The sequence below is a fragment of the Hyalella azteca genome, unplaced genomic scaffold (assembly GCF_000764305.2).
Source record: "Hyalella azteca isolate HAZT.00-mixed unplaced genomic scaffold, Hazt_2.0.2 contig1310, whole genome shotgun sequence".
NCBI lineage: Eukaryota > Metazoa > Arthropoda > Malacostraca > Amphipoda > Hyalellidae > Hyalella > Hyalella azteca.
In genome coordinates, this window is record NW_025931631.1 from 359,092 (window position 1) to 380,857 (window position 21,766).

At 37.3% G+C, this 21,766-nt stretch overlaps 1 protein-coding gene and 1 long non-coding RNA gene across 2 annotated transcripts; one reads left to right on the forward strand and one right to left on the reverse strand.

Annotated features, from left to right (window-relative positions):
* LOC108670472 lies at window positions 1-10,973 on the forward strand. The gene is made up of 11 exons (XM_018157951.2): window positions 1-270; window positions 630-767; window positions 1,792-1,909; window positions 2,358-2,893; window positions 3,141-3,253; window positions 3,399-3,481; window positions 4,831-4,937; window positions 5,912-6,004; window positions 6,491-6,587; window positions 8,507-8,625; window positions 9,349-10,973. Exons 1-10 carry the CDS (start codon window positions 145-147, stop codon window positions 8,623-8,625), a joined length of 1,530 nt encoding a protein of 509 aa, XP_018013440.1. The 5' UTR covers window positions 1-144; the 3' UTR covers window positions 9,349-10,973.
* A 2,720-nt stretch (window positions 10,974-13,693) lies between these two features.
* On the reverse strand, window positions 13,694-14,941 carry LOC125178422. The gene is made up of 3 exons (XR_007156889.1): window positions 14,879-14,941; window positions 14,320-14,406; window positions 13,694-13,721 (listed from the first exon to the last, which is right to left on the reverse strand). It is a non-coding gene; the product is annotated as an uncharacterized LOC125178422 (long non-coding RNA).
* Between the last annotated feature and the right edge of the window lie 6,825 nt (window positions 14,942-21,766).

The following is a 21,766-nucleotide window of genomic DNA, read 5'->3' on the forward strand; positions in this document are numbered from 1 at the left end:
GTCAGATTACAAACTTGTCTGCAAACTGTGCAATGAATAGACAATAAATAGTTGATCCAGTAAAAGGCTTCATTTATTAGTTGCAAAACATATTTGTCATCCTCTGCCCTAAAGTTTATATTAATTGTTTATGATAATATCAATATGGCAGACCCACAAAAGTTCACTACTGCTGCTGCTCTGGGTCTGGAATTGGAGCTGGAATCTGATCTACAATCTCTTTCAACTAAAGTTGGGGTTCTCATGAGCACCAATGTTGAAATTGCTCAGGTAGGTTATATATCTATGTTACTATTTTTGTGTTGTGTGTTCTATGCAGCATGTTGGTTAAATTACTTGTTACTATAACAACCTATATCTTACATAGATTTTATTCCTGCTTGGAATAGGGATGTGTTTTTTGGCAGAAGGATTTGAAACAGCTGGTAACATAATTTATCTAGTAAATTGTTGAATTGTGTTTAACTATTTATTAATAAGGTTTACTATGCTGCTAATCTTATAACTGAATGTTGATAAAATAAGTATCAACTTGTCTATTTTATTCCATGCTGTGACATTTAGGCATAAACCAGTGCTTGCTTCCATACTACCAATTTTAGAACATGAAATGACATCGCTACTTCCAGGGCATTCTGGGTGTGTTGTCTGCAAGAGAAGTGACCCGCCTCCAACAAGTGTGCCGCTTATGGCGTTCTGTTGGCATCAACGAACTTCGGCGGCGAAAAAACTTGCATTTCATATCCATACCTTCTCCACCTTGCAAGGTGATTAATTTGTAAATTTTCCTGCAGATAAACTTTTCCTGAAACATTGCATGAAATCATATTTAACATAAAACCATAATTAATCGAGTTCAATTGTATGAACTCAATTCATTTTGTATTTTGAAATTAACACTGAATTACTACAAGATATTTTCCATGTAGTGCCCGACTCTGAAAACAACTTAGTCAATTTGAGTTACAAAAAACCCACCCATTAAAAATTGTTACACATATTACTAGGTACCATAACTTGCTTATTTTATATAGATATGCTACTAGGTACCTTAACTTGCTCTACAGTCATTCTGAACCTATTACAATGACATTAAATGAAAAAGTCACCACCACATATCTCTGTGTCAAAATCTATTTGGAGAGTTTACTGATTTTGTCTAAATTCTCGGGTGCTGTTCTTGCAATTTTTTCATCATTGCTTGAGAAATAAACTAAACAATTTTTTTGTAGCAAATTTGTATTTGCCCTAGCTGAACTTTATGTTTAAAATTAATTTAAACTTTGGTATGGTATTAATTTAACATGTTAATGAATGAAAAACAACTCATTGTTGTGATCGCTGGCAAGTGAATTTCATCCCTGTCAGGGCGCTTGCTAGAGATGACTTAATTCAACATATGTTATTTTTAAGTTTGCATAATTTGTGCTACATAGTTGCAAACAACTGGTAATACAAACCTGCAAATTTTTGAGCATTGATAATAGTAGAAGCCTCAAGATTTGATACAAATTTCAAGATGCTAAGTCTATTTCTAAAAGAGTTATGAGGAAAACTGAAAATTATTTTTTTAGAATCTCACACTGTATCCATTAATTGATACAAACTACTTGAGCTTTGGAATTCACCAAACTTGTGAGTTATACCGTACATTCATGAAATTCTAGTTATGGGAAAAGAAATGTTTGTATTGAAGCGTACAGTATTTTTCATCAATATGCTTCCTTGATCTATCTCTCTTTGTCCAACCTGTCAAAGGAAGTATTTATGTATTATATACATTACTTGCAGCCTGGGACAGATTGCATCAAAATGGAGAATCGGCTTAGGTCAAGGGCGATCATGAGTCAATGGCGATCAGTACCCAGCTTCTGTCTGGTGCTGAATTGCGTGTGCAAACTTGATGCTGGTAAATACAAATTTTTATTAATGTTTTTGTCATGATACTGATGCTTTGTGGGAACTTGAATTATTAGGGATCATTTATGCTACAGAAAGATTCTGTTGCTTTGACAAATGACAAGATGAGTATTTGCCAAGACATTCCATATTGCAGGTATTTTGTGAATGTATTTTATGTGTACTTTGATTGGCTGAGTGGAGTTTTAGTATATATTTTTTATTTTTTTAGCAAGGAAAGGCTGAAAATCTGTTAATGGTAACTTTTTGCAATTGTCTTTGCCAAAATTAATTGACTTCTCATGCAATTTTTTATACAATTGATTTTGATACATTCCAAGTTTGTGATGCCTTATAAATTTTATTTATATATTTTGTTAAAATGAACATATTTGATTGAAAATTGCTTGATAGGTTTTATTGTGATGACTTCATATTAACCATAAACTTTCCTACAGAAAAAATGCTGGCACATTGTAAACTTCTGCCGCCAATATGCCCTATTATAGAACTGCCATGTCTACGGGGCATCATTTCTACAGATGTAGTGGACCAAAGTGTAGAACAAAACCTGTCACTTTGTGGATCTCTCGAGTGCCCAAACTTAATACTTCCATCAGACACTGAGCTACTCCATGAAACGGCTAACACTGATGCTTGTAATATTAATAGCAGTCTAGTTGCCAACCGTGAAGCTGAAACTCCGCATGAAATGAAGCGTCCTCTTGCAAAAGTTCGAAGATTTGCAGCAAGAATTAATCAATGCTTGAACCAAGCATCTGCTGCCTTGACAGACTCCTTTGCGCCACTGTCTTCAAAATGGTTCGATTTGGATACAAGTTTGTTGCCATCCTTACAGCAAGCTCAGCACAAGAAGGCAGGATCAAGTTGTACTCTCTGCAGAAACATGAAAACTCTGAAAGCCCAATTAGCCATAATTGGTTTCCAAAACGCGCCTGGTGTCACTTTTCGTCCTGTGAAAATCCCCAAAAGGGTAAGTGACATTGACACTGTCAAGTCAGTTAAGATCTTTTGCCAGTTTAATCATCATGCCAGAAAGCCCTGCAGAGACTACTTGATTATTTTGAATAACAATTATTTTTATTTGTTTCATTTTCAAGAACTTGTATCATCATGGTCTGGTTTACTCAGTATTAATGGGAAATGCTTGAACATAAAATCAGTTGACATGGATATTTATATGGTAGTTCAAGAATATTGCATGTTTTTCCTTGATACAGGACTTTCACTTAACGCGGCCCGGACGCCTGCTATTTGAAGATCTCAGAGCCTTGCTGTTCTTCAACACAACCTCTTCTTTGCCTGAAGGGCATTTCGTGTGGGAGCTAATCCGGTGAGCATGACTCAGTGCTCCTCACTTCTAGCAAATTGAATATCCAATCAATGCGCACGACTCGTGCACTGTGCCCACAGCTATTAATGGACTCCACATTGCTCAATGTTTCATGCACTCTACGCACAGTTATTTCACTGAGCAGAAATAACGGCAACGTGGCTGTAGTGGGAGGCGATGATGTATATCCTTACTCAAGATCGGGGCTGACGAGAGGCAGTACTGACAGTAAGTTATTAATCCAAATTTTGCTTTTTATGGATTTTATTTTCATGGACTGCTGTTTTTTAACTGAATGTCTGTGTTAAAAATTGAAAGGATGTCAATAATCGTGTATTTAAAGGCTGCAAGGTTGCACTGCGTACCTGCAGATGCGTGTGTGTCGTAGCTAGATAGTCTGTCCTCGTGCTTGCGAGAGCCATGCAGAAGTTCAATAAACTTTATAGGAAGTACAAATCAAAACGAACTAGAACGACACTGGTGGCGTGCTCCTGGTTGAATTAGGTGCTACCTGCCCTCTAATTTAAATCTAAAAACATAGAAATTATGGTTCTGAAGATTCAGCTGAAATATCTGTCTTTTACCCCTTATAAGCGAAGTTGCTTGATTCTGTCGGCCACGATTCTTTAAAACTATGCTTTGATAGTACGATCTAAAGAAAGAATAGTACGATCTTTCTGAATTTAAATTACAACCGTAATTCGTACTTCCAACTTAAACCTCTGTTTCTAATTTACGTGTCGATCTAATGTAATAAATGTGCCAGTTTTTATTGTGCGACGGAATATTTAGAAATTAAAAATCGTATTGTTTTATTATTATAAAATTCAGCTCAAAGCCTACTATTCAGCTCAAAGCCTACTAGGGTTGGCGCTCAAATTTGTCGTATCATTATTTGATACGTATTTGCATAAATTGTCGTATCTTTACAGGACACGATAATGTATAGTGTTATTTTATCATAACATATTAACGTGTCCTAGCATAATGTATCATGGTAGCGTATCATATTATATCAGGATGTCGTACAGTATTGCATGATATTTTTCTACGGCAGTTTTGTATCTACTTTATCCTTCTAAGATACTCCTTTTGGCCCAGTGGTTATGGGCAGGGTGGCCCAGTGGTTATGGGCAGGGTGGCCCAGTGGTTAAAGTTCAGAGTACCACGATTGAAGTAGAGAGGCGCGGGTTCGATCCCAGCTCTGTGTGCCAGTTTCTGGTCAGAATCGGCAAAGAGGCCGGGCAGTTAAGCAAAGCAAAATTGAAGCGGCGAGTTGCGCGTTCGAGACCGCAGCAAGCTGTGGATATTAGGCGATGTTAAGAATCGGCGACAGGCCTACGGCCTAATAAACGGTGAAACCGCTATTCTGTTCTATTCTAATCTCTCGTTCTCTTGATATCTTATGACTATTTCGCCAGAAAAATTCGCCACTCTATATATAGAGTGGCGAAAATATATCTCTATAAATATAGAGATATATTTTAATCTACCCAGATGCAGGGGTACATATTTCTTCTTTTTTTTATTTCGTGTGCACAATTGTCATCTTTAATTAATTATATTTGCTCATTCAGAAAGCATCGGCATGGCGGTATGTGGTGATAACGTGACCGCCGCAAGCGTGATCATCACCACGGACGAAAAGAAGTTAGAGAACACGACTCGTGATGCCATGTCTAAGGTAACGAATATTGTTCATGCATTAGACGATCTGTCCTTCCAATCATCTGAATAGAATAGAAGTGTCGGCACTGAAGAAATAGGCCCATGGCCTGTTTCTGACGTTAAACTACCATAAAAAATACGTTAAAATACCATCTGACGTTAAAATACCCTTGAATATATTTTTAAACGGATTGAACTAGTAACTAACATGGTTTTAACTTCAATTGTCTGGAATGGAGTAGCCGTACAGACTCGCGTCTCTTGTCCGGCCTGCTAGGGTGGAGGCTCACTAATCGTCCCTTGATATTTGCAAGCAGGGATTATATAATCACCGTGGCATCATGGCAGCGTGAATGTTCAAATTTAAAAACTAACATTTGTATAGAAATCCGTCATGTCACGTATTTCACTTTAGATATTCGTCTCAAGTCCACTAACTTAATAATCTGTTCCACCCGCCAACCTATGATTTCTATTTCAACTCTATCTAAAACGTTAATACTCTTCTAGTACTCAACAATAATTAATTTGCGACACTCAAATAATTATTTATCAACACAATATAAGTTACTTGAAAACTTCTGCCTTTGAGATGATTCTGATGCACTCAACAATTATCGGATGAAAAGTTCCAATCGTTTTGTATGATGTAGACCCAACGCAGGTGTTGCTTTGCGTAGAACAAATTCTTAACAGGTTAGGCTCATCATCAGGATTCCTTACTCCAACTGACATTGTCAATGTCAGATTACATGGAAATTAAAAGCTTATGCGCACTAAGGGGGTTATTATATCCATGTCGAAAAATATTTATGAAGAGATAATCCAGTTTAGCTTATGTCATTTCTTATCGAAACCAGGCATGTGAACACGGAATTTAGATTTGAAGGGACAAGTGAGGTCAGTCGCTCGGTGTCGATGTGCTGGATGACTGTCAGGAAAATGTGATATTTTGCTGTTGTCTGTTCTTTATTAGAGTGTCTTTTGCAGTTTCTGATGTTCTATGATCCATGCAAAGCCAGCATCGCCTTCGTCTTCACACCCGCTGGACGAAATCTAGATGAAAAACGCTATGAGGATGAGGTCAGGAAATGTGTTCTTGATGTTGTTAATATTCATACGAGTACCGTCAAACGGGGTAATAGGGGACGGTTTTGAGCGTTTTTCATTAATAACTTCTTACCATGAAACATTTCATGACTTAACTATTCAATATTCAGCGAACGCTTCTCTTGAGTTTTATGGTTCATTCATGTTGTGGTTCCGATTCGTCGTTTTGTGGTTCATGCGTGTTTTAATTGTGAGCTTGTTTGGGTGTGCAGACGCAACACCCTTTCGATGTTGCGTTTGCGGCAAAATACTTTTACTCGTGCACTCTATATCTCATTGAGTATCACAGCTGCAGGTCCAATTTGTTATTGATTGATCTCCGTAAGACGACCAAACTGGCTATTGCAAGCATAATTTACTGTTGATCGCTCTCCGTAGCATGACCAATATGCCTGATGCAGGAATAGCTTTCTACTGATTGCTCATCTGTAGGATGACCAAAATGGGCTTGGTTTTCAGATAAAGATGTTCAAGACGATATACCCCACAACGCCTGTGTTCGGAGCCATAACAAGCGACTCGATTTGGTGCTTCGAGTTTCTGCCTCATCCTCCTGGTGAGAATTTATCTTCCCCTGTCTCATTCATGCTTGAATTTTCAGCTTCACTTGTAGCAAATTCCTGACTTTTCTCTTTAAATTCTCGGAAACTGAGTTTCCATGTATGTTTTAAGAAAAGGAAGCGAGAAGGTGGAGCAGGTGATATTTTATAAAGTTTTATGTACGGCATCCAAATCCTACATATTTGGAAGCATAGCTTAGCATCTTCGGCGTTGGAGAAATAGGCCTGTTTAGGTCTGTAGCCGATTTCTGTACCTATCGTGACTTGTTCACAGAGCTAAAAAGTGGCCTTTTGACAAGATTTTTCAACTGACGTTAGTTTACATCATCACTGGATTTTTACTAGTTCGGTAGGGTGCTAGGCATTTCAAGGCTGAACATATAATTTTGCATAGCTTTGTCTAGTTTATTCTTGAACACGTTCATACTCGGAGCGTCAATAATCTCATCAGGGAGGCTGTTCCACATGACCATGACTCTAAGCAAGAAGGAATGTCGCGTGAATGAATTGCACCTCAGTTGTTTCAGCGTATAACCGTGGCCCCTGGTGTTGGTTCTTGTTTCAAATTCCACTAATTCTTTGGGACCTTGTACAAACCGTGGGTATACTTGTATACTTCAATGACGTCACTACACAGACGTCGATAACAGAGGCTTGGAAGCTTTATAATCTTTAATCTTTCTTCATAAGACTTGCTCTTTAAGCCTGGAATTATCTTGTTGCACGGCTTTGAACACAATACTAAATTTTGTCAATTTCAAGCATCGGTGACCAAACGTTTCCAAGTTCTAGGTGCGGGCGCACGAAAGCGACAAATATAGGGTTCATAGCTTCTGCATCTAGAAACTCGTTAGAGCGTCTGATCAGTATTTATTTATAATTTGCGTTTCAATATGGTTAGAAGTTTCAATGTGAATTTCGGCCCCTTTTCGACATGAATTCCCAAATCTTTTACACGGTAGACTTTTCAATCATTCCTCTCTCCTTGCAACCATTTTTTTCATACTGTGATCTTGTCGTTCATTGTTCCTGCCGAGGTGAAGTACTCAACACTTGTCAACATTAAAAAGCAGCTGCCACGTATCGGCTCAGACTACTAACCTTTACTTTACTCGCGGAGCACTGTCATAGGCCTTGACCAAATCGGGGTACACTGCATCCACGGGCTTCCTGTCGTCCAGCAAGCGAGTCCAATTATTTAAGGTAGACAGGAGATTAGTGGTGTAGAATCTGCAAGCAATAAAGACATGTTTACAATCTGATAGGAGATGGTTAATAGTCGAGTGATCAATAATGCAATCACTCAACGGATTCCATTATCGTACTAACAACGCTTGTAAGACTAACTGGGCGATAGTTACCGGGGCTACTCATGTTACCTTCTTTGAACAATTGTTTCACTCGAGCTTCTTTCCAATCGGCTGGCGAAGTCTCTTCGTTCATTTTTCTCTGAAAAAATATTATTAAAGGGCCGGCCAGGACGGTTGCTAATTCTGTGAGTAATCTGGAGTGGAAGCCGTCAGCTCCATATGACTTGTTGGGATTCATAGCGACCAGGCGCTTAGTAACGTCTTCTTCGTGTTCTTCAAAACCTGTTAACTTAGAGCCGACTGGGCGCTCCTCAATAGCTGGAAGGCCGCATCTGTGAACATGCCTCTGAAGAACCGATTAAAAACGTTAGTCTTGCCCTCATCAGAGGATATCTTTCGCTGATCTACTTTCAAATCTGAAACAGCTACCTCAACCGTTACTGAAATTCTTTAATTATCTCGTGTATTCCTTGTTTCCTTGTGACGCGGTGTATAAAAACTAGAATGATTAACCTGATATTGATATGACAGTGTCTTGATAGATTCGGCGACAATTGGCAATTTGAAGTTAAATCTCTAAACCTAATGCGTATTTTATGTTGCAGGTAGCGTCGAATGGCAACGACAACATGAGGAGAACAAGTGCGGTGTGCACTGGTTCAGAGATGTGTCATACTACACGGGCGAGCCCAGTCCGAGCGCAATTTTATTTCTGCAATTTTAGGTACTGCAATATTGGTAGACATTAAGGTGTAGCTCCGAGTTAGCGCGTCCTTAACCTTTCCAGCCTTCAAATTAAGGAAAAAGGTTTAAAAATTAATTCAATTATTCACATTCATATGTTCGCTTCAAATAATCCGCAAGTTAAAAAAATCATTGATTTTTTCGAATTCAATCTTAATGAAAAAATTTCATAGTAAATTTGCAGCTATATTAAATGGAAGTAAAACTCAAAGATATTCATGCGAATAATAATAAGAACTCCAAAAGAGATGCTGAGAAAAAATAGGGCAGTATGATTCGACAAAAAAACAAAACTGCATATTTTATTTGTTTCTGAAATTGTTTTCCCGTGCGAATACTAAGCTAACAAGAAATCTTATGGTGTTCAGAGGGCAATTTTGAATGCCATTAATCTTCCACTATAACTTCTGACTAAGAAGTTATATCTTGTTCCGTGAAGAAGTTTTTGTGGCCATCCAGTATAAATCTGAATGTCGTGAATTCTTATCTTATATTCACCGCATATTCTGAATGATAACGACCAAAAATATGCAAATTTCAAACGTTTACGAATGAAAACGCTCAATAAACCAATTATTTCAGTTCCCTATAGTTATAAACTTACCTCTAGGAGGAATCGTTCGAAATTCACAGCTTCATGCAGCAAATTTCTGCAAATTTCTACTGCCTCCTTTCTTGTAGATTTCTCTGACGTTCTTCTCAGGAGGCAACAGCATTTTTTGTCGGTGATTCCAAAAATGCTGCGACACGATGCACGGAAAAATACCAACGAGGCACCGCATCCGACAATCGAAATATCCTGTAGAAGTTTGATGCTACTGGCTTCATTTGAGTCTGTAAATACCATAACCATGTATTGAACCCATGAAGCAGAAAATGCAGCAATGAAAACATATGAGTATCTGTCAACAGCGGGAAACTTTGCATTTGTTCCACCTTCCTGTCGGAGACCATATTTGCTCAAGAAATTCATTGTTACAGCCAAGCCGCCTGAGCTTATGAACAGGAAACTGACGCTTAAAAAGGTGCAAACGTCTGCGAATTTCAGGATTTGACCTCCCACCGTGGAATCAAGTTCGTTTTGAGGCTCACACCACAAACCGAAACAAGTCGCAGCGTGAACGAAAATTCCGTACAACGTCCACGGGATGCTTGGCTTCACTTGCTTTTTATAACAGTCGAAGCGAAGCAAGCCTAAAACTTTCATCAAATATTCTATTGCCTTGAGCGAGCGCATTTTCTTCAGTTGTTCTCTTGGGGGCGCCACAGTGACACTGGATAAATGAGGTCTTTTATTGTTGACGCGCACACAGCGAAAGAGCCTCGGTTCACCTGTTGATTATTTGCATTAGTGATTGAAGTTCGCATTGTTTGATCCATGAAGATGGGATAATAAAATCGAATTTCTCAAATACAGGCTAGCCAAAGCCAACAAATATAAATTTAATTGCATCAAAGCACTGATGACATGTCATATTTCATCGCGTTCGTTGAGATGACCTGCAAAAATGTATTGCCGTTCGTTGAGATGACCTGCAATAATGTACTGCCGTTCGTTGAGATGACCTGCAATAATGTGTACCAATAATGCAAATAATTAGAAGCTGATGAGCAATCAGAGATCAAACGCTCAGGCTCCACCGCAAGCGAGGACCCGTAACTGTTTTAACGGTGAAATTACGCCGTAAATTGCAAAGCCAAACAGACTACCACTTTGAGGAAATTGGCAAATAGTATTTTGATGGCAAGATTGTGCATTATTATGGATGATAATTATTGGTTGGAGTTATTTTAACATATAAGATCGCCAATTAATAACATTATGAAAAATTTCAAAGTTATTGCAAGGAAATGCAGAATATTTTGGAAGTGATCTAAACGAAAATTTCTGTGCAGTCTCGTTTACACGACATTTAGGATTGTAATTGTATAGTTGTAAAAGTGGCGATTTGAAATTTCACACTTTGTTGATTTTGTTATAACAACTTTACAGTCGCAAAACTCAAAATAATGAACTGGTCCTAATGTGAAAATGTTCACACTTTTTACACGAACAAAGTTAGTATTATAATATAATATATATAATAGTTACACAAGCAGAGAGCAGAAGTAGATCTGATAAGCACTTTCCCTTAACTGGGTCACGATGACCCAAACATGGATGGATAGTGCATCGTTATTTCGACAAGATCTCACTCATTTCTCTGAATGTACCTTTCTGGTAGGACCTTCAGTTAACTTCATGGTTATCTTCTTGAAGCTCGAACTTTAGTTCAGATACGAGTAATATAATAACTTTGTTTCCATTGTGCTAGATTGGATTGTATATTGGTTTATAATGTCATCCAATTTATTGTGTTGAAAAATATTGTATTTTTAATAAATAATACTATTATTTTAATCAATATTATCATTAAATTATTCAAGAGCCTGATCTTGTATAGAAACCGTCATTGAGAAGAAAATATAAGCAACCCAGTGTCGTGAAATTCGCATGAGCTCAAGAAATTTCAGTATGTAATTATGCCGTGTGAATCAATCGGTATAATGATCCCAAATCAGAAAACAATTTTTACGAGAGAGTTTTTCGGTCGATAAATCTGTCCGAGTCAAACATTACATTTATACGATCCCAATCAAGTCCGTCCGCATGATATCGACGAGCTTCAAACCCTTCTTTTATAGATGAGGAGCCTTTGGTTTAAATGTCATGTCCAAAATTTGAGAGAATTTTTCCGGCAGTATAAATACATAAGATCATTTATTTTCTCATTTCCTGAGAGCATCGCTTGCAGAAATTCAAATTGGGAAAAAAATAAGGACCCGACAACATTTTCACGTTCTAGATCCAGCTTCCCACATGACAGGATTTGAAGAAAGTACAACAAATGCATTGTTTTTGCTTACTTTTCACATACTTTTTTAAGAAAACTTATAAGTTTCAAAGTGTCAACAAATAAAAACAGTTTATAAGCAGACAGAGGATGAAATTGAATCATTTTATGTTTACACATAAATCACGATATGTTTGACAAGTTTATTTTGAAATCTGTGTTACGTGATCCTATATATAAAACAGAAATGAGTTCAAATTTTCATAAATTTAATGCTTTTTCATTCATTTCATATGTGGCACTTTCAGAGCAAGAATTTAAATTTTGACCTCGCATTCACTTTTTGTTTCCGTATTGCTCATCCTGTTTCTCTTAACAAGAAAGTTTCGTGTAATTTCCCCCTTTGTCGGCGTCATCACAGAACTTTTAATAACACTCGCAGAACACACCGAACTTTTGGCAGCCTTCAGGGCCGCTAATTTGAGTTCTTTCACGGCAAAATTGTTCTCAAAAATCCTAATTAAATATTTCATATTTAAAATCTCATATCTCATAGAAAATATTTAGAAGTAAATTCTGCCGCGTCCTACCAATTCCATAGGAACAATGTAGTAATTTTTTTTCATTTCTTCCTGCAGCAAATTTATTTCGTTTTTGAAGCGAATCAGCCCTGAATGATCGAGTCCGTAAATAAAAATATTAGACTTCCTCTGTTCATTTTGTTAGTAAATCATAGTCTTCAGTTGAAAGATGCATTGAATTTCAATTGTAAAGTGAGGAGGCTTTCACAGTTTTCTTCGTCGATTAATGAGTACTAACATTAATTAGAGAGTTGAACAATTTTTGCGCATTCAGGAAAAATTTTAAAATGGTGAGAAAATCTCAGAAATTTAAAAAGTTGAATAAAAACAATGGATTTTGTTCTCAATTCACAACTTAAGCGTCGGTTTATTTATGTTCAGAACTTTACTCTTTATCAACTGATACTGAAATTTCATCGTTTGCACTCACTGTGAGCAAGCAGTTCTAACTTATTGTTTGGGCTTGAATAAGGTATATATTGAATGTTATTAAATTTTACATAAACAAGGTGAATATTAAAAATTTGTATTTAAGTGAAAAGTATACATATATTTATTGAACACGCGCGATTAATGACCAGAGAATTTAAAAATGTAAATTTACAGTGCTGAAAAATTCTTCAGATGACGTTGATTGAACAAAATGTAGGTTTAAGGATGTAATTTTAATTTATTAACGACGTTTCGAGTGTGACAAAATTCATTGTCAAATTATTAGAAGCATTGAATACTGAAATTTTGGTGGAATTAAGTACTTGATACACGTAAAAATGATACAACACGAAAATTTTTAACCGTGAACATAACTCCGATACAACCTCAAAGTTCAGAAAATGCAGCAGTTGCGAAATGGATGCTGGAGTCCAATGCGTAGAGTTGAGGGCTTCAGATATCGTCGTTCCGATGATGTCGGGAGACTGCAGGATGACGATGCTGGTGGGTTCCTCCAGCACTGCATGACGATGCTGGTGGGTTCCTCCAGCACTGCATTACGATGCTGGTGGGTTCCTCCAGCACTGCATGACGATGCTGGTGGGTTCCTCCAGCACTGCATGACGATGCTGGTGGGTTCCTCCAGCTCTGCATGACGATGCTGGTGGGTTCCTCCAGCTCTGCATGACGATGCTGGTGGGTTCCTCCAGCTCTGCTTGACGATGCTGGTGGGTTCCTCCAGCTCTGCATGATGATGCTGGTGGGTTCCTCCAGCTCTGCATGATGATGCTGGTTAGTGCCTCCAGCACAGTGGGAGAGACAGTCAGGAGTGGCAGTCTTGTTGAGTTTGACGTTGTCAAGGGTGTCATGGTGCCTGTTGAATATTATTCAACGTGGATCTTGAGATGAAGTTGCGTGATTGTAATGCATTGCGACCTGGTTTGATCTCAATAATAATTTTTTATTGATCATTTGGAGATATTTATTACTAAGCTATTTATAGAGAAGTTACTTAGAAATCGTAGCTTTAGGTATTTTTTGTAGATACCTACTTTATATCGCAGAGTTTTATTTCATCTTTGGCAGATTCAACTTTTTCTACGCACGTTTGATCTTTTCAAAGTAGATGTTCGAGAACATTTTCATGCTCTTTGAGGTCGAGAATCTTTAATAGAGGAATCTTGCATCTGCATGATGATGATTACGAAACCCAGCACGGAATGCAGCACCTGAAAATAAATACCTGATAATCAATGACTTTCTTCCGTCAATAATGATTAGATAATACTGATAGCAATGGAAATAATTTTCTACCGACGTTATTCATTTAGAAAATTTTAAGGTCTAATAAAATGAATGAGTGTCCAACGGGGCACGAACCATCAGAGTACGTACGTATAACGGGCTACGCTATTAACTCTGGAGAGAGTAAACATGAGCGTTATTTTCATATTACAGGAGAAGCTTATTTTTGAGGTGATTATAGTACACGATTAATGATAAAAATATCTTCTTCTACTTACGTTCTATTTTTATACAGTGAATAACCAAATTTATTGACATTATTATTATTATTATTTTTCTCCCACAACACTAGCAAAGAGCAGACGTAGCAATGGGCTAAACTGGGCCAGAACTGCGTAAGGATTACCTTCACAAAGACAATAAGCGTATCATTATTTGGACGAAGTCTCGCTCATTTCTGTGAGTGAAGTGTAAGTGCAAGTCAGGACTACCTACACAAAGACAATAAGTGTATCATTATTTGGACGAAGTCTCGCTCATTTCTGTGAGTGAAGTGTGAGTGCTACTGAATTGGACACTCACGGCGATGAGGGAGCCGCGCGTCAGGCTGTACGCCCGACCGATTGTCACCGGCGCCATATTTTCCAGTCGGGTTACAATGCTCGCGATCTTTGACAAATGGAAAAATTAAACATATAAAATAGGGAAAAACAAATGAAAACATAAAATTTTCCATCCTCTTTTTAAAATATCAAGTTAGAATATCCATCCAAATCACTAAAAGCTTCTATTTTAGGTTCAAAGTGAATACATCTGCATATTAGAATGATTTAACGGTGTCTAATATAACGGACGTCGCAAATAAAACTGTGCACCTTATACACAAAAGCCTAGTTCATTAGTAAAATTTTTTCGATTAGCTTTCCAACCACATAGTGTAATTTTAACTAGAAAAGAATGAGTTTTTAAATGTACCTGAGCCAGAAAACCACAACTTTTTCATGGAACTCCGCAAGTAATCTGAAAATAAAAATTGGGCACTAAATGAGTGTCTACACAATAGTGAATGCTAATGAATGCTGTATTGAAGCAGTTAGAATTAGAATAATAATTATTAAACTATTCTATTCGTTTTCAATACCTGCCTGCTGAACTGCACGTCCGTTAGGCCGATCGCCGCCACGTGCAGTTCCTCCACTACCTCCTCCATCTGCCAAAATTTACTGTGAGGTTATTTAAAAAAAATTAAAGAAATGTCAGACATTGAAATATACTATTATATAATTAAACATAACGAGATACGATCACATAAATCAATGTATAAATGTGATGTAGTTGCTTTAAAAAAATGAATGTTTGATTTGACAGTCGATATTAAAATCCCATTTTTGGTCGCACCGCAGTCTATGGAGTCGCTTTTGAGGTGAATCGGGCGTTAGTCGACCATCTGGAGTATTTCGTTGATATTTAGAAGTTTATTTCGGGAGTCCGTGACCCGATGGGCCGAATCTGCTTAATATAACTGAAAAGAGCAGCTGGTCAAGTTTTCTCGCGTTTTTTTCGTTAGATTCTGTTATTTGAGCACACCATGACCATATAAAGCTCATAGAGTTGTGTCGATGTATGTAAATGCGCAAGTTTGATACGATACTTTACGTCATAGTCATATGCTACGATACCTTACAAAATTTAGATAATGTCATGGTGTATATGACACAAATGTTTTCTCGACAAAAATATGCCTTTAGTTTTAATTTATCATATTTAGAAAACAGAGGCTGCTTAATTGAAGGCCGAGAAAAAAGTCAATCACTGTAGCTCCATTAGATAATTTCAAATCCTTGTTATAACATAAATAATTAATATTTAGACTGTTGATCAGCACAGCCAACAACCGATGAAAGTTCGGTTTTGTATTCAGGGCCCACAAGTTTTTATTAAACCTTCAGGTATGAGATGTTGGGATGGCACTGCTTAATACAGTTATGGCGGTGCCTTTCAAGATTACAGGCATTATACAATTTACCTTTGGTTATACACACCAGGTCTTCAATATTCGGATAGTTTATGTCAACGTGATACTGTAGTGCGGTTCACATTATTATTTCTTTCGTTAGTGAATTAAGATCGTTCAATGCCGGTTGTGCGTGCTGTGCATGACTCATCGCGACGTATCATGGCACCTCGCTTCTTTTTGAACACATTAATACACACTACATTCGGCTTCTTAAAAGTCATAGTGATGTTCGTTGGAAACCGGCACTGGTATGGCGGCATTCAAGAACACAGTTAAAATAGAAATTTTCAACTTGGGGTTTATCTTAGCATGAGCGCGTTATTTGAGCTGCTCGTATTCATGTGACCTAGGTTCTAATTTCTAATTCACCATAATAGCTGAATCAATTAATGGAACCGAAAGTCAAGCATTACCAATAGTCGACGTCACATAAAAGTCTTCACCATCGAGCCGCTGCCATCAAAATGTGTATGAACAAGGATGCAGAGCGTTGTTGTAAGTAACTAAACTGCTCGTTTTCCGTAAATATGTGCTTTTTTCCACTGTATCTTCAGGTTTTTTGCTGGAGTGAAATCTAAGTGTAGTTACTAATTGGGTTATTTTCGAAGAATTAAAGTATTACAGGATATATTTCTCAAGTTGCCAAAGAATATGGCAACGTTAGAGAGGCAATAAATTCCAATTGCAATTTCGGCCATGGGCCTATTTCTTCAACGCCGACACTTCTATTCTATTATATTTTATAGTATTGCTCTATTGTTCTTTACAGCCGCTGTAGGCAGAATTTTAAAGACCCGCGCATAACCGTTAGCTGAACGGAAATTACTAGTGACGTATCTTGAAATGACAGGTCATTAGCAAATTACGCTGGATGCTACGCGTGCATGCACGAGGAAGTACAACAATAAATATGCACGCGGGTCTCGCCTTGAATAGCAATACTGCCATCAATTCATTATTTTAGGTAGATCATAAATAGAAACACAGGTATGAAATTATTAGCTACTATATTTAATCGCCGCTATGTGGAAATGATTAAAGTTCAGCAATGTAGATGCACTAGGCTGTTGTTCACAAATATTTTGGGCAAACTTTGACGACTGATTTATCTGACTGCTGCGGGATAATGCTTAGCAGTACATATATGTGAATGTTTTGTGCTGGTTGATAAAAGTTAATATTTTCGCGCTAAAATGAATAACACTCGTCGTCTAAATAATGACACAATTTCATACACACCTCCCTTCCCTCCTTTATGGGTGTAACCGAAATTACATATTTTAAGGGGCATTTTTTACGCACTTTTCAGATACGGCCGTGTCTGCCCCGAACGTATCAGGTACCAAATACGCGCGCCCCGCAGTCGCCCCAAGGTTGTCAAGGAATAGACCGAATCCTAATCAGGTACTTATTTCCCTCGTACAACCAGAACCTAAAGCGGACAAAAAGTCGCTAATTTACACCGCTAGGCGAGCTTAGCTTGGGGCGCTATTGAGCCAGCGGCTGTAAGGAATCAAAATTTTGGACAGGAATCAAAATTTTATATACTTTTATATATCGACGTACATTAATACAATACGCATCTCCGGTGCTGTAGATATACAGCAACGACAAGCAGAAGATGGCCGCCCCAGCAGCGACTTCCCATTTTTGCGCCGTGAGCGCCTGGGCTGTGAAGACGGACATGAGCAGCACGCTGCCCACCACCCGCACCGTCAAGAACGTGCCGACAGTGAAGAGGAAGTCGTCCTGTTTCTTCGCTATCTGAACCAGTAGATAAATATATTGTTTTATTTAAATATTTTTTACTCGCAATTCATGTGGCTCAGATTCAGAAATAGGATATTAATTCAGGTTCCAGAATTGGAAATACTTTTGTTTCGTGCATTCTCACATGACATTACCGAGATTGCTTCTACCAATAAAATGTCTAATGTAGAATGTTAACATTATTATTAGCAAAAGAAGAGAAACTCCGAATATGAGCTTTTTTATACCAAATACAGACTCGAGAATTCGAAAAAAATGAAGTCCTTGAGAGTGGAAGTGCATCTGTGTACTCATGTTACAAAGAGAATCTGAAAATTTAGATGAATCGATGGAAATGATTCTTCTGAACACGAATGATAAATAAGTACACAGTCCGAACAAAATAAAGTTAAATTTCATAGCTACGATTTAGTAGCTTTACTTAATCTCACCTTAATAATATATTTTTCTAACTTCTGGGCTTCAATAATGAGTGATTTCTCGGGAAGCCTGTAGTTTTCAACGCCGAGTCGTTCCCTCGTAATATTCGTACATAGAGCGTGGCAGCGACCACGCAGGACACGCACGACGTTCAGGCAGTTCACACGAAACATTGCCAGCGCCGCGATACCGCCGGCCGTCGATAAGCCTTCCAATACATTTGCGAGGTAGTTAAGGAAAGGGTTCGAGTATAAACTACCTCTAATAGACCAGTGGAAGCAATGTCCTGATAAGACTGTCACTACAAAGGCCAATGAAACGCCGTCTATAAATAGGAGAGTAAAGAATTTGGTTCTCTTGACAGTGTCACTTCTCAGGCTGTTATTGTTTTCGAAAAATATAAGTATTTTTGCCAAGCCCTTGCTTTTCAAAGCTACTGATAACAGACCAATTATATCAATTATTGCCACTAAAGTTGTACTTATATCGAAAATTGAACTTACAGGAGGACCACTGATTTGAGAACTGAATATCTGAAGAATCATTGTCGAAGTGTGAAAAATTAGCGCGTATAGCCACCAAAGTGCGTTCGAATGCGCACTGAGTTCAGAAACATCGAATCGAAGTAAGCCAAGTATCTTCAATAGATAATGTCTCAAGGTTAAGGAATTCATCTTGACAAAACGATAAACTTTGAGACAAGATTATAATACAGAATTTGATCATCTCCCAGTAAAACACAGGGCAACACTGAAACTTGAAACTTGTTGATTTGGCTTCAAAGAGAGCTCATCGATTCTAGTATTTGAGGATCTACATTTAATAACAGAACAAATTGCCATTAAACTAGATGGAAAACATGATGTGGACTCAACTTGATTGTAAAAGCTCGCGAATAGACTGAATATTTGCTTTTCCATTGTCTAATGTTGAAGGATTTGAGGCCGCCACAAAGAACCCAATCAGGATAAAAGCTGCACAAAGAAACAATGGTATCAACTACATTGACGCTATATGAAATAATCATCAGAAACTGCACTGCGTCAGTCACGTATGCTCGCCTGAAACTATGTGCAAGAAAGGGACTGGTCGACTCGCGCTTAAAAACTAATGATTAGGCGAAGAAAATTATATGAAACAGAATATAAAGCCGTTGAAATAGCTTGGGACTTAAACCTGATTGCAATTATAAATCAAAATTATTGAATCGACTTTTGTTCTTAGATAGATTAAAAAACTTCTACATTGTGACGACAGCATCATTCTTTATCACTAAGTAGAGTATTCACGCTTATCAAAAAATTATCGAATTCACTGTTTCTTTTTCCTCTGGCAATTGATAAGATAAATCATTTTTGGGAACTGTCAAATTAGCCAATTTTGATACATTCATCATTTCCATGAATACTTCAAATAATTCGGCGTCGATTTTTTTCGGAACAAAAGAGAATTCAAACGGTCCATTAATTTTATATACAAATTATTTTCCGGATACCTTGACAACAAAGAGCAATGAATTGAGAATTCATGCATATATCTAAGTAAGTATAAATATCTTGGAGCTGCAGCGACTGATTGCGACGGAACATTAAGGGCAGAACAGTCCTTAGTTAAGGCATCGAATGCAGCGATTGATTGCGGCGTAACATTAAAGACTGTGCATTAGTGTATTCTGATCACAATACTTAAATTCCTAAAGCGTTTAGAAGTTATCGCAGCGTTTTCAAATTCAAAATGAATGCATTTTGTATGAATACGTATATGCCAGGCAACGCATATTTTAATGTGATAAATGGGAAGAAATTCTTCAGAAAAATATATTACTGATTTTCCTCATGAAATCAATCTAGAGTTGAGTTTAGCATAAAAGATTACAGAAATTAAATAAGATTCTCGCGGAGAAGATATCTCGTATTAATGGAGTGTGATTTCAAAAATGCTGTCCTGTAGATAAGCATTATAAATGCAGCTTTCGGCGTTCATCCTAAATTCTATCTCAAAGGTAAACTCACAATAAAGGGAATAAGTGTGCTGCATTAAATCGCTCTGTATAGAGAGTCAAAATAGAGTCAAGAGTTGATGGCCGTGTTCAGAGTGGGTCCAGGGGATGATTCAAGAATCAGTCCTGGGGCCCTTGAATAAGCTCCTTTAAATCCTGGGTCTGATTCCAGGGTATGATTCCTGACTCAGCCCCAGGACCCCTCAATCAGCCCCTATAAATCCTGGGATCTTTCTTCAGGCAACAAAGCCAACGTTTAAATACGATTTTGGAGCCATTGAAATTGCAGTCGATGTTCTAAGAATATTAATATCAAGGTGTGTTGAGAGAGTGCGGGGCTCCAACCAAGTGTTCTAGTTCGGGACTTTTCCCCAGGTCCTGAACATGTATTTGTTGTGTTTGTTTGAACATTAACATTTATCATTGAGAACCATCACTCGTTAGTAAAGAAGCGCTTGATGTCAGCGTCATTGTTATTCATTGAAGTTTGTTTATAATGGTTGTCACTTGAGCGCTCATCTTTTCTAAGTTGGGAACTTGTTCCGGCAACAACTCCTGAGAACCGCGCTTAGCTTGTTGTTCCCGTACAAACTCTCGAATACCGGCACTGGTTTTTTTCGACAGTCGTTTCATTGCTATCTCGTTAATCTTTTGAAATAACTTGGACCGATGCAGGAGTTGGTGGCACTTTTTACAACACTTCTCCTTAACTTCACTTTTTGTTGTTTGTCTGTCTGTCTGCTACAAATCTTATAATCGAAATTTAGCGCACTTCTACTTATCCTATCGATCTGACATTTTGCACACTTGCGTAAAGTTGAAGACAATGCATGAATTAAATTAATGACAAAATAAATAATTTATATACACATTTTTTTTCAATATTTAAAGAACTGAAAAAATCATTTTGTCAGCTACAAATTTTATAATTGATATTTGACACTTTTTTATCTGTCGAATTGATCTGAAATTTTGCACACTTGAGTGAAGTTGGAGGTAATGCATGAATCAATTTGCAGAGTAAATAATTGTGAAAAAACTTTATATATTTGAAATAATTGAAGACTTAATTTTTTTAATATTCTAGAATAAAATTAGAAATTCATTGTACATCTGTAACATTGGAAACACTGGATTCATTAGAAGTGTTGTCTTTGAAGAGTAATTTTTCAACGAATATTTCTTATGATTAGCGCACCGTCATCTAAAACCTACATAATGGGCCGGTCAGAGGTTCAAATAATTAATATAAATTTGATAAAATAATTTGATGGTTGAAGACAGTCATTAAGGTTTATGTGATGCGATTGAATTTTTTACATAAACAAAGAATAGGGGTATTTTTGTGCAATAATTGTTGTAATAAGCGTCATTTAAATCACAATTAGTATCACTGCACAAGCTATCCTATTATATCGCTTTTTTATTAAACTCCATCATGGGTGGGAAAATCCCCCACTGAGTTATAAGTTTTATTCATATGAACGATTTATTTTATATTGCGTGTTAGACGTTGCCTAGGCTGTTCCTTGGAAAGTTATTCATGTTTTAAATAATCTCTCAAACATTAATGATTGAACTCCAACATTGATGGCTGGCCTTCGACATTGATGGTTGGCCTTCAACACTAATGATTGATCTTCAATATTATCAATATTCTTTTTCGGGATTCTTTAATTCGTAGTGGAAAGCAACTGAATACGCGGTGTCGTAAGGCATTTATTTGCCAATCTGGAATCAATACAAAAAACATAGTATAGAAAACAAGAAGCCAAAATTAAAAGAATGAGTACACAAATAATCTATAGTATATTTTTACCAAA